Source organism: Cyprinodon tularosa, unplaced genomic scaffold, assembly GCF_016077235.1.
Source record: "Cyprinodon tularosa strain WSP-4 unplaced genomic scaffold, ASM1607723v1 ctg134, whole genome shotgun sequence".
NCBI lineage: Eukaryota > Metazoa > Chordata > Actinopteri > Cyprinodontiformes > Cyprinodontidae > Cyprinodon > Cyprinodon tularosa.
Window position 1 is genome coordinate 512,829 of NW_024038158.1, and position 13,036 is coordinate 525,864.

General features: G+C 44.0%; 1 protein-coding gene across 1 annotated transcript; it reads left to right on the plus strand.

The window, feature by feature from the left end:
* Positions 1–1,531: 1,531 nt before the first annotated feature.
* On the plus strand, positions 1,532–4,366 carry LOC119778472. Its single transcript, XM_038277685.1, has 2 exons — positions 1,532–1,686; positions 2,767–4,366. The coding sequence occupies exon 2, from the start codon at positions 2,936–2,938 to the stop codon at positions 4,343–4,345; it is 1,410 nt and encodes a 469-aa protein (XP_038133613.1). The 5' UTR covers positions 1,532–1,686; positions 2,767–2,935; the 3' UTR covers positions 4,346–4,366.
* Positions 4,367–13,036: the final 8,670 nt, after the last annotated feature.

Sequence of the window (13,036 nt, forward strand, 5' to 3'; positions counted from 1 at the left end):
TAAAGGCTAAAATGTAGTTGTTCTACAGTAAAGAATCCCTTTTTTTGCACAACTCTTTGCTAACTTGCAGCACTTGTTTGCATGTCGCTGTGAATACTGTAGTGAGGGAAATATGAAGACCATCCTCCTTATTGTAAAGGACCCAAAATGCTTGTGAAAGCACAGCACAGAAGCACATGCGAAGTCAATTATCAAACACAAATTCTCTGTTTCCACAATGAAACTCAACGTCTCTATTTGACTAACGGCGTTTTTCTGCATCTACAACCAAGGCAACAGTTGTTAAGTGTCTCTCTCCCTGCAGTCTTTGTTGCTAGGTAGCAAATGAGGCCGCTGCGCTGCTATATTGGTATTCGAGTTTCAGTTGAATTGCACCCTAAGAGACAGAAAATTGGTTTCACATCTGTGGAAAATGAGTGGACAGTTCCAGGGCTGAAGGAGAAGATTTTAAAGTTTTTCTTGGATTTTTTTTGACGGCGCACACCTTCTGTGTAAAATATTAATTTTGATAGTCTCAAAAAAAATTTATCCATACATTGATTTTTAAATGCAGTTTTTTCTTCATTTTATACATCCATCTTTGTCACCTCAGTTTCTTTAAACAATCTTTTCAGAATCTATCTTTATCCAAGAGCACAATTTGTCTCTGTTCTTATATTTTCTTAATCTGATGAGATTAAACAAAGTGGTTTTTCTGGCCCTGGCTGCAAGTTTTCTCGTGCACTCACCATATGCTTGTTTTTTTCTATAGAAAACCATTTTTTTCAAACCTACAAAAACATCTCTGCTACAGTAAAGTGCTGCTTATAATAGTGATGCCGCCCACCTCACACTCCCTCGTTGTAGAAGCGATCAATAAAGTATTAGGATGGATTATTTATTCCCCTCTCTGCCTGTTCTGTCTAGAATCTCTCACTGCAGGTACACATTTTTCAACGTGCAACCATCAGTGCAGCTCTGCCGTATGTGCAGAAGTCAGGCCTGTACTCCGTCACCCTCCCCAACAAGTATAACTTCTCTTTCGACCACTACACCTTCCTCATCCTTCTCATGATCTCCTACATCCCCCGTAAGTAAACAAGCAAAACGTGTCTCAGTGTTTCATGTTCATGTTTTCTCTGCTGTATTGAAAATTACAGCATAATAAAATGTTGTCTTCACACAGTCCGAACACGTGGAGGTCGGTGTAGTTAAACATGATAAAATGGCTGTAGAGATTAACTGAACACCTGCCTTGGATAAACAAACTCTTTAAGTGAGATAAAAAGATAAGGATAATGTATAAGGATGATCAGAGTGTTAACAAACAGCTACTGCAATATGAAACATTTAAACTTTCATTTAAACATTGGAGGTATTGATTCAACAAACTTATTTTTTGTTTTGTTTTGTTTTTACAAGGAGGTGCAAGTGTGGCATAAGGTGTTTACAGAGACAATTTGGTGCTAATGGACAGTTTATTGAAAAGACAATTTACAGTGTACCCCCAATTATATTTTTTATTTTTTTTGACTCAATGTTATGTATGCATGTGACTGTGAAAACATCCGATCAGCAGGGGGCGCTGCGTCTCCCAGGTATCCGCTGCTGGCGCGTGCAGTTGTGGAGCGAGTAAGACGTCAGACAGTGTGATCAGAGATGAGACATAGCAAAAGTGAACTGATGTTGTTGTTCATGTTTTCACAGGTAAGAGAAAATGTAAAATTCATAAGATACAGATGTGTAAAGATGACACATGATGTGGGCGAACACTGAAGAACGTATTGCCGTGCGACTTTAGGTTGGTCTCAACAGGTTGAGCGAGGTGCTAACATTAGCACGCGGCTAATAGCTTAGTGTATAACCGGAGCTAACCGACAGTTGCTCAGCTTGCGGTGGTGTGATGTTAGCGTTCGGTGAGTCAGTTCATGGGCTCAGTACTAGACTGTTACTATCTTTAGGTTGGTCTCAACAGGTTGAGCGAGTTGCTAACATTAGCACGCGGCTAATAGCTTAGTGTATAACCGGAGCTAACCGACAGTTGCTCAGCTTGCGGTGGTGTGATGTTAGCGTTCGGTGAGTCAGTTCATGGGCTCAGTACTAGACTGTTACTATCTTTAGGTTGGTCTCAACAGGTTGAGCGAGTTGCTAACATTAGCACGCGGCTAATAGCTTAGTGTATAACCGGAGCTAACCGACAGTTGCTCAGCTCGCGGTGGCGTGATGTTAGCATACGGTGGGTCAGTTCATGGGCTAAATACTGGACTGTTACTAGTCTTATTGTTTGTTTATGATTGTTTATGGTTAGAAATAATATGCAAAAATAACAAGTTAACCCATTACAGCACTGAGATGTGTATATATGAAAATAAAGGGAATCAATATTGTGGTTAAAAATGATAAATATGGAGGTTAAAAAGAGTTAATTTACTGATGTACTAGACTGTTACTAGTCTTATCGTTTGTTTATAATTGTTTATGGTTAGAAATAATATGCAAAAATAACAAGTTAACCCATTACAGCACCGAGATGTGTATATATGAAAATAAAGGGAATATTGTGGTTAAAAATGATAAATATGGAGGTTAAAAAGAGTTCATTTACTGATGTTTGGTGAATACGACCACAGTTTAATGTGTCAGGACTGGTATGTTTTACATGATTTGCTTTAGTCAAAGTATCCGCTGCTGGCGCGTGCAGTTGTGGAGCGAGTAAGACGTCAGACAGTGTGATCAGAGATGAGACATAACAAAAGTGAACTGATGTTGTTGTTCATGTTTTCACAGAAAAATCAATAAAAATTAAATATGCTGCACAGTGAAGACCCCTTCTTCTTCCACGTGTAACATATTTTTGGCGAGCCAGCCAGGAGGATAGGACGCCGGTGGATTTCAAGCCCATCAGCTCCCCTTCCTCTACCCAAGAGACGAGTCTTCTTCTTCATTTAGTGGAGAAATGGAGGAAGTCCAGCTTCTGCGAGACCGTGTAAGTGCAGCCTTATGGCAACTGAAAGAGGGACCTCTCATGCGTGTCTGCAGGTCGTTAGAGTGTGATGGCCTGGACAACAGAGAGCCTGGAAGTTTGCCCCGGAGGATGTTGATTAGGAAAGCAGAAGATGTGCTGGATGAGATAGAGATAAGTCGTAGTGATGATGACGTTAAAAAAGTCCTGAATGATATCTTGATAGAAATGGAAAAACAAGAAAAAAAACATGAGATTGTTCCACAGAAGAGTCAGGGGGAGAGGCTTTCTCCACCACGTCACCTACACGTCACGCCAGCGGTCGGGGCAACCACACATGAGGAGCACTCACCACGGCACCAACTCCTCTTTAAGAGCCCAGAACCTCCACTCAAGAGCCCAGCACATGGGTGGCCTGAGGTCACACTAAGGAGAGAGTTCAAAATATTTGGACAAATAGGAGAAAGCGGGCAGAAGGAAAAGCTGTCCTACCTCAACCTCCTCAGACAGATTGAGATGGGGACAGAAAAGGGGCACGGGGAGATGGAGATAACTGAAGCGGTGATCAGGGCTGTGAGTCCAGGACTGCCATTGAGAGACATGTTGGAGATAAAACGCGGCCTTACACTCCCCGCTCTCCTCACCATCCTGAGAGGTCATTATAAGGTTGATAGCTCCACAGACCTTTACCACCAACTCATTAGCCTGTCCCAAGAGCCCAAAGAGACGGCCCTGAATTTTGTGTTCCGTGCCATGGAGGTAAAGGAGAAGTTATTGTGGAAAGCTGAGAATGGGGATGCTGAGGAACATTACAGTCGAGCCACCATCCAGCGGAAGTTTCTCAGGTCCATTGAAACAGGGTTATTGAGTGACGCTGTTAAGTTTAACATCCTACCTCACCTCAATAATGTAAGAATCACAGACGAAGAACTCATAGAGAGAGTGAATGAAGCGTCAAAACTGGAAAATGAACGACAGGAAAAACTAAAGAGGTTTACTGCTGCTAGAGGCTCCAGGGTGCATGAGCTCACCTCTGATGTTCAAACCGACTCCATTCTGTCCAAGAGTGTGCCTACATCCAAAGAATCCAACACAACGGTGGTTGTCAAAGCGATGAAAGGCAAAGAGACCAAAAACGAGCAGATCTTGAGCACACAACAGATGATCGAAGAGCTGCGCACTGAAATGAAACAGATGTTGTCCGCTGCTTTGGAAGCTCGCCCTCATCCTCCTGCGGAGAGACAGCGGAGCAGAGGTTGTCAAAAATGCAGAAATGAGGGGGTAGGTGAAAATTGTACACACTGCTTTAAGTGTGGGCAGGATGGCCACTTCTCCCGTGGTTGCCGGGCCCAGAGACCGTTGCAGGGAAACGGGCCGGGACCACTGGGGCGGGATCACCAGTAGTCCAGGATCGAGAGTCCCAAAGTCAGCAGAGACATGTCAACTCTTCTTCGCCAGGGACGGTGCGAAAAGACAAAGGAGCGGCAGTGAACACAATCCAGTACCTCCCCACCAAGCACCAATCACAGCTAGTGGGACTGGTTGGAAGAAGGTGCATTGTCAACTGCTATATGGACGATCACCCCGTAAAAGTGTTGTGGGACACAGGTGCTCAGTCCTGCATCATCAATGATTCCTGGCGTATGCAGCATTTGCCCCACACTGTTATCAGGTCTGTCACAGAACTACTAGATGACGACACCCTGACAGTTCTGGCAGCCAATGACACCCCGATCCCCTATGTTGGCTGGGTTGAGGTCAGCTTTCAGCTTGAAGACGACAGAGACAAATTGCAAGTTCCGATCCTGGTGTCCAGCGACCCAGCAGTTGCCAGTGACCCCATAGTGGGTTATAACGTCATTGAAGCTGTAATTAATGGGAAGGAGGCAAACACAAGAAAAGAACAAAGACATCTGGCTAAACAAGTAAGTAAAGCATTCTCCATAACTGTGAAAACAGCCCAGGATGTGGTCAAGTTAGTGCAAGGTGGCTCCGAGCCAGTTACTGGGGTGGCCCGCACTGGTGGAAAAAGAGTGATCCTGCCAGCGAATCAAATGTCCACCATCTACGTTAGAGCCCATGTGAACGCACAAGCACAAGGACGCGACATGCTGTTCACACCGGACGTGCTCCATCCCCCACCTGAAGGTGTGTCCCTCACTGAGGTGCTTGTATGTATTCCCCAAAGGAGATTTGCGTATATTCCAGTCCCCATGACCAACACCACTGACCACAATATCTACCTGGACCAACACAAGATTATTGGACATTTGGAAACCGTAAAGACAATGTATTCAGTAGGCTCTCAGGCAAGTGAGAACAAGCAAAAAGAGACGCTGAGCCTGACACCACCAGAGAATGCCAGGGTGGAGAGGCCAAAAGAATGGGATCCACCAGTGGACCTCAGCCATCTCCCCGAGGCACAACAGAAAGTCACCATGGCAATGCTGAGGGAGGAGTGTGAAGCCTTTGCATACAACAGTGATGAGATAGGCTGTATTCCATCTTTGAAGATGCACATCACACTTCATGACACTAATCCAGTACAGAAGACTTACATGTCAGTCCCAAGACCCCTTCATATGGAAGTGAAGGAGTATCTGCAGGATTTGTTGAACAGGGGCTGGGTCACACCTTCGCGGTCTCAATATTCATCACCCGTGGTGTGTGTCCGCAAGAAAGATGGAACCCTCCGCCTCTGTTGTGACTACAGAGAACTGAATAGTAAGTCAGTGCCCGACCGCCACCCGATCCCAAGAATACAGGACATGCTCGACACGCTCGGCGGAAGCTCATGGTTCTCTGTCCTGGACCAAGGGAAAGCGTACCACCAGGGCTTCCTGGATGAAGAGAGTCGGCCTTTAACCGCATTCATCACGCCCTGGGGGCTGTACGAATGGGTACGCATCCCCTTTGGTCTGAGCTCCGCCCCTGCTGAGTTCCAACGAAGCATGGAGCATTGTTTAACAGGCCTGAGAGACACAATTTGTCTCCCGTATCTGGATGATAACCTGGTGCACAGTGGCAGTTTCGATGACCATCTAGAACATGTACGCCTTGTTCTCCAGCGCTACAAGGAACATGGGGTGAAATTGACACCCAAGAAGTGTGAGCTCTTCAAACGGAAAGTGAGGTTCCTGGGAAAGATGGTGACAGGAGAGGGCTACACAATGGACCCCGCAGAGGTTGCACCCGTGATGGCTCTGAAGAAGCGGACAATTGCAACGGTGGGCGACCTGCGCCAGATGCTAGGGTTCCTGTCCTATTACCGATCCTTCATCCCTAACTTTGCATGCAAGGCCAAGCCATTGTATAACCTCCTTGCTCCACCCAAGTTAGAACAACATGACCCAGAGACACAGACTGAGAAACGAAAGAAACCAATAAAGGGTAAGAAAGGTCATTTACCCTCTCGCACACCAATCCAGTGGACCGCGGAGCACCAGGAAGTACTGAATCAGCTGGTCGAGACCCTTACAAAACCCCCCATCCTTGGGTATCCTGACTTTGACCAGCCCTTCGCACTTCACTGCGACGCCTCACAAGATGGATTGGGCGCAGTGTTGTATCAACGCCAACAGGGAAAGATGAGAGTCATTGCATACGGCTCTCGCAGCCTCAGCCAGTCAGAGAAGAGGTACCACTCAGGGAAGCTAGAGTTTCTAGCTCTGAAGTGGGCTATCTGCGAGCGCTTCAGGGATTACCTGTACCATGCCAAGTCATTTGTTGTCTATACAGACAACAATCCTCTGACATATGTGCGCACAACGGCAAGACTCAATGCCGCAGGACACAGATGGGTGGCAGAGCTGGCCGACTATCACTTCACAATACGCTATCGCCCAGGAAAGAACAACAATGATGCAGATGGACTGTCGAGGATGCCACTCAGTATGGAAGACTACATAAACAGCTGCACGCAAGAGGTCAGTGGAGAGACTGTTGGTGCGCTCATACAGAATGTACAAGTTGAGAAAGAGAATCCATGCAGGGGTGTTGGAGTCATCCAGACCTGTGCTTTGAGCCTGGTAAAAGATTGTAGCAGCAGGACTGGCCAACCTCTAACTCCATCACAGATCCGTGAGGCTCAAAGAGAGGATGAAATACTGGCACGAGTCATCTGGTACAAGAGCCAAGGACACAGACCAAGCAGAGCGGCGATCAAGAAAGAACATCCAGCAGTCGCTACCTTACTAAAACAGTGGCTAAAAATTAGCTTGTGCGACGATGGCATCCTGCGCCGTAGGACCCTCCGACGAGAACAGCTGGTCGCTCCTCAGTCCTACCACCCATTAATCTTTAAAGAATTACACCAAGACATGGGTCACCTGGGGGTCGAAAGGACTCTGGACCTAGTCCGAGAGAGGTTTTACTGGCCACAGATGTACAAGGATGTGGAGCACTTTGTGACCAACGTTTGTGAGTGTGTCAAGAAGAAGAAACCACACAAGCAGACCCGTGCACCTTTGAACCCGATCCTGACCACATATCCATTCGAGTTAGTTTCAATCGACTTCCTCCACCTGGACAAGTGCAAACATGGCTATGAGTACATTCTGGTGGTTATGGATCATTTCACCAGGTTTGCGCAGGCCTATGCAACAAAGAACAAGTCAGCAAAGACTGTGGCTGATAAGCTCTTCAACGATTTCGCTTTGAAGTTTGGGTTCCCTGTCAAACTGCACCATGATATGGGTGGAGAGTTTGAGAACAGGTTGTTGTCAAGGTTGAAAGAACTCTCTGGCATCCAGGGCTCACACACCACACCATATCACCCTCAGGGGAATGGACAGGTGGAGAGATTCAACCGAACTCTGCTCTCCATGTTGCGCACCCTGGACGAAGAAGAGAAAAAGGATTGGAAGGAGTCCCTGGCTAAGGTCGTCCATGCGTACAATTGTACAAAGAATGAGAGTACAGGATACACGCCCTATTACCTCATCTTTGGACGCTCTCCACGCCTCCCAATTGACCTGTTGTTCAACATTGAGAGAGACAATGCCCATGGGAGTTATGAGGATTATGTTCATCACTGGAAGGAGACCATGCAGGATGCCTACCGGATCGCTGCCAGCAATGCAGATAAAGGAGCAACTCGGGGGAAAGCCAACTATGATAAGAAAGTGCTGGGTAGGGACCTCCAACCAGGTGATCGGGTCCTCATCCGGAACCTCACTCCGAGGGGTGGAACAAGGAAAATTCAGGCCTACTGGGAGGACCAAATCTTCAGGGTAAAGGAAAGGAAGGGGGATGAGAGCCCAGTGTACCAGATCAGTCCCGAGAATGGCAATGGGAGAGACAGAGTGGTACATAGAAACCTGTTGCTACCATGTGACCATCTGCCCCTTGAGCTGCCATCTACACAGCCTTCAACCCAGCCGACCGACGCCCAGACACCTGCAAAGAAGAAGAGGACACCACACCGCGACCAGCAGCGAGAGTCAGCATCAGACAGTGGTTCAGGGGATGAGGACGACGGCGCCTACCACTGGTATCTCCGGTCAAGAAAGGGGAGGAAACAGAGCCAAGGGTTGTTGAATCCTGAGGCTGAACCTTTCCAGCCTCAACAGAGTTCCTCACCTGATGAAGAGGATTTGCCACTACAGACTGAAGAGGATTTGCCACTACAATCAGAAGAGGATTTGCCACTACAGACTGAAGAGGATTTGCCACTACAGACTGAAGAGGATTTGCCACTAAAGAATGACAATGTTGCTGATGTGTTGCTACTGACTGAGCAACCAGACCTGTATCCTGCATCTGGAGTACAGAAGAGTGGTGAGTCAAGAGAGGGTTCACCTCAAAAGGTACGCACACACCCACACAGACTCAGGCAGCCACCTGTAGTATTGAGCTATGAGACATTGGGACAGCCATCATTCGTGTCAAGACACTGTGAGGTGATAGAGACTCAGCATATTGAGCAGAGACAGTTATGGCGGCCTTGGTAAAACTTTGGTTGTAATGTCGGGAGACATTAAAACTTGTGGGGGAGAGTGTGGCATAAGGTGTTTACAGAGACAATTTGGTGCTAATGGACAGTTTATTGAAAAGACAATTTACAGTGTACCCCCAATTATATTTTTTATTTTTTTTGACTCAATGTTATGTATGCATGTGACTGTGAAAACATCCGATCAGCAGGGGGCGCTGCGTCTCCCAGGTATCCGCTGCTGGCGCGTGCAGTTGTGGAGCGAGTAAGACGTCAGACAGTGTGATCAGAGATGAGACATAGCAAAAGTGAACTGATGTTGTTGTTCATGTTTTCACAGGTAAGAGAAAATGTAAAATTCATAAGATACAGATGTGTAAAGATGACACATGATGTGGGCGAACACTGAAGAACGTATTGCCGTGCGACTTTAGGTTGGTCTCAACAGGTTGAGCGAGGTGCTAACATTAGCACGCGGCTAATAGCTTAGTGTATAACCGGAGCTAACCGACAGTTGCTCAGCTTGCGGTGGTGTGATGTTAGCGTTCGGTGAGTCAGTTCATGGGCTCAGTACTAGACTGTTACTATCTTTAGGTTGGTCTCAACAGGTTGAGCGAGTTGCTAACATTAGCACGCGGCTAATAGCTTAGTGTATAACCGGAGCTAACCGACAGTTGCTCAGCTTGCGGTGGTGTGATGTTAGCGTTCGGTGAGTCAGTTCATGGGCTCAGTACTAGACTGTTACTATCTTTAGGTTGGTCTCAACAGGTTGAGCGAGTTGCTAACATTAGCACGCGGCTAATAGCTTAGTGTATAACCGGAGCTAACCGACAGTTGCTCAGCTCGCGGTGGCGTGATGTTAGCATACGGTGGGTCAGTTCATGGGCTAAATACTGGACTGTTACTAGTCTTATTGATTGTTTATGATTGTTTATGGTTAGAAATAATATGCAAAAATAACAAGTTAACCCATTACAGCACTGAGATGTGTATATATGAAAATAAAGGGAATCAATATTGTGGTTAAAAATGATAAATATGGAGGTTAAAAAGAGTTAATTTACTGATGTACTAGACTGTTACTAGTCTTATCGTTTGTTTATAATTGTTTATGGTTAGAAATAATATGCAAAAATAACAAGTTAACCCATTACAGCACCGAGATGTGTATATATGAAAATAAAGGGAATATTGTGGTTAAAAATGATAAATATGGAGGTTAAAAAGAGTTCATTTACTGATGTTTGGTGAATACGACCACAGTTTAATGTGTCAGGACTGGTATGTTTTACATGATTTGCTTTAGTCAAAGTATCCGCTGCTGGCGCGTGCAGTTGTGGAGCGAGTAAGACGTCAGACAGTGTGATCAGAGATGAGACATAACAAAAGTGAACTGATGTTGTTGTTCATGTTTTCACAGAAAAATCAATAAAAATTAAATATGCTGCACAGTGAAGACCCCTTCTTCTTCCACGTGTAACACAACAAATCAAATATATATATACAAATTATTTATAATTTATTGAATTTTATTATATTTATTATATTTTATCATTGTAAAAAAAATGTTATATTACTGCTTTTATATATATTTTTACTATTTTTCAAGGCTGCACTTTAAAAAAATGAAATTGTCTAGAGAGCTGTTCTAAACGAAATTTCTTTTTCTTTTATACTTGTGTAAACAAAATGACACATAAATCTGTCTAAGTCTATTATAAACAGAAGAGACAATTTAACCTTTAAAGGAATAGTACACCCAAAACATGATTAGCCTTCATTTTCTACTCACCCCCATGCTGAACAACACTCCCCAATGGCATCAGTGGCACCTAAACCACAGTTTTAAGTTGCAGCAACCATTCACCCAACTGCCCCACCTTTAAATGAACGTATAATGATCACTAGAGGATTCCCTGGTTTGGGTTCCATCGGAATCAAGCATAAGAGTAAACATGATTGGAAAAACATTGGGGAGTTTCCATTATTTCAAGTAGCTGGTTTCTAATCCATGAACGCCTTTAACTTTGGAAATGAGTGGATTGGTTTATAATTTTTTCTCTTCAAATTTAGCTGTTTCCTCCAGTTCAAAGCTGTGTAGCATGAATAGTTCGACAAAAGGAATCAAATCAATCTTCCTTTCATTCGGGAGACTTCAAACAACAAACGTAATCTCTTTCTTTACGCCTTGAGATGTCATCATAGTCCCATCTTGTTTAGGCTTTTTTTGGTTGTCTCCTTTTATTCCCCCTCCTCTACTACTCCTCTAATACTAAGTTCACAGTATCCTTTCATAAAAATAAATAAATAATAATAATTAGAAAGAAAATGTGTGGATAGAATTTTTTAACCAGTCTTGTTAATTTTCAGATGTTTTTCCATTTAATTTCTCTTTCTGTTGATGATTAAAACTGTAGTGTTCTCAGCAGGATTGAGAGGATAGTGGGGAATGCTGTGTGCTCTTTGGGAGAGCTGTTTGTGTAGGGAGGTCTGTGGAAACCTTTAGAGGCCCGATTACCATAAATACCAGAGTATCCAGGCAGGATGATGAACTAATAGACAACGTGATTCCTCTTACCTGTCCGTTGGTTTTAACATGTTGTTTACTTGAATTCTAATTCATAAAGAAGTTTTGGAAAACATACAGAGAATTTTTTCAAAATAATAATTATATATATGTATAATTTATGAATTTGGAATCTTTTAAGTTAAACTTTTCTTTTTTTATTTGATGTAATTATGATCAAATAAGTTTTAAAAAATTTTATTTAAAAAAAAAATTCAGTTTTTTTTTGTTAATGGAATATGCATTTAAAATTATATGAGGACTAAGTGCTGCTATTTTCTATTTATATATACATACCTCTGCTGTTAGATGACTGGTGATCTTTGTAATCTTTGGTCTATGTTCCTACCTGCATCTCTCTATCTCCCATCAATCTTTCCCCGGCTTTACTTCCACATGATATGACATAGAAGAAGGTGCTGGGCCACTCAGAGGGCTACATCAAAACAGAATGAGCAGTGCAGAGCTCACAAAGGGTCCAATGAGAGAAAAGCAACCAAAACATCCCATAAACAAGCAAATCAATAGCTACGTTTACATGCGCAAAATTTCCCCGATCCGATCCAAACCTTGGTTGATCGGAAATTCAAAATCTCCGTTTACATGGACACTAAATGAAATGATCCGATCATGACGTGTGTATACATGTACCAAGCGTTGGATCAGATTAAATCTTTTAAGCATGCGCAGAACTTCCTGCCAAACTTGGCAGTTCTGTCTGCGTCTGGTTTTTGGGAGGCCTGACAAACGATGCGCTCGGAGCGAGCGGAAAGAAAAAAGGAGAGAGGAGGAAAAAAGCGCTTGGCAGCGAAATGTACGAGAGAAAATTTAGAGAATGAGCGATTGAACCGGCGTGGGAGAGCGAGTGGGCTGTGGAGAGAAAAAAGAGGAAGAGGAGGAGGATAAATTCCTGCTTCCTGCAGCTTTAAAGGAACTTGAGTGTATAAGTTGGCGTTCCTAGACTCCCCCCGCCATGTTGTTCACAGCGAGAGCGACCGGTGGTTTCCTGTTGTTGACAAGGCGGAAAAACGTCACGCTGACGTCGCACACATGCGCAGTGAAGATTATTTTACTCTTCAGATCCGAATGGGTGTTTACATGGACGCCAATCGGAATGGCGATCGGCAAAAACCACCTCTCTCATTCGGAATTAAATTTAGATCCGATCGGACCGAATCGGATGAGAATCTTCAGTCTGACATGTTTACATGAAACATTTTTGATCTGATCAGGCCTTCAATCCGATTAGTTGTGTCCATGTAAACGTAGCTAATATTTCCCATTTTCAAACTGCCAGAACTGACCCTCTTGATCATCCTGTTATCCACCTACATTATTTTATTCATTTCATTTGTACAGCTATGGAAAGTAAACAGACATTCTGGATCAACTTGTTAGTTTTTGCATATCTCTGAACAAATTGTGATAATATTGAAGTTTAAAGAAGTGATTGACTTGGATAAAGATAAGCAGCTTTGCTTTGCATTGATCAGAGCTTGGACACAGTTGATCTGACCTGAATTATTCTCTAATAAACCTCTGACCTCCTAACAAATGGAACTGCTACAGAGAATATATGATCAGGGTCTGCTTTAGG

What these genes read in the sequence shown, in the direction of transcription:
- LOC119778472 (XM_038277685.1), top strand. Translation starts at nt 2,936, where the DNA reads ATGGAGGAAGTCCAGCTTCTGCGAGACCGTGTAAGTGCAGCCTTATGG.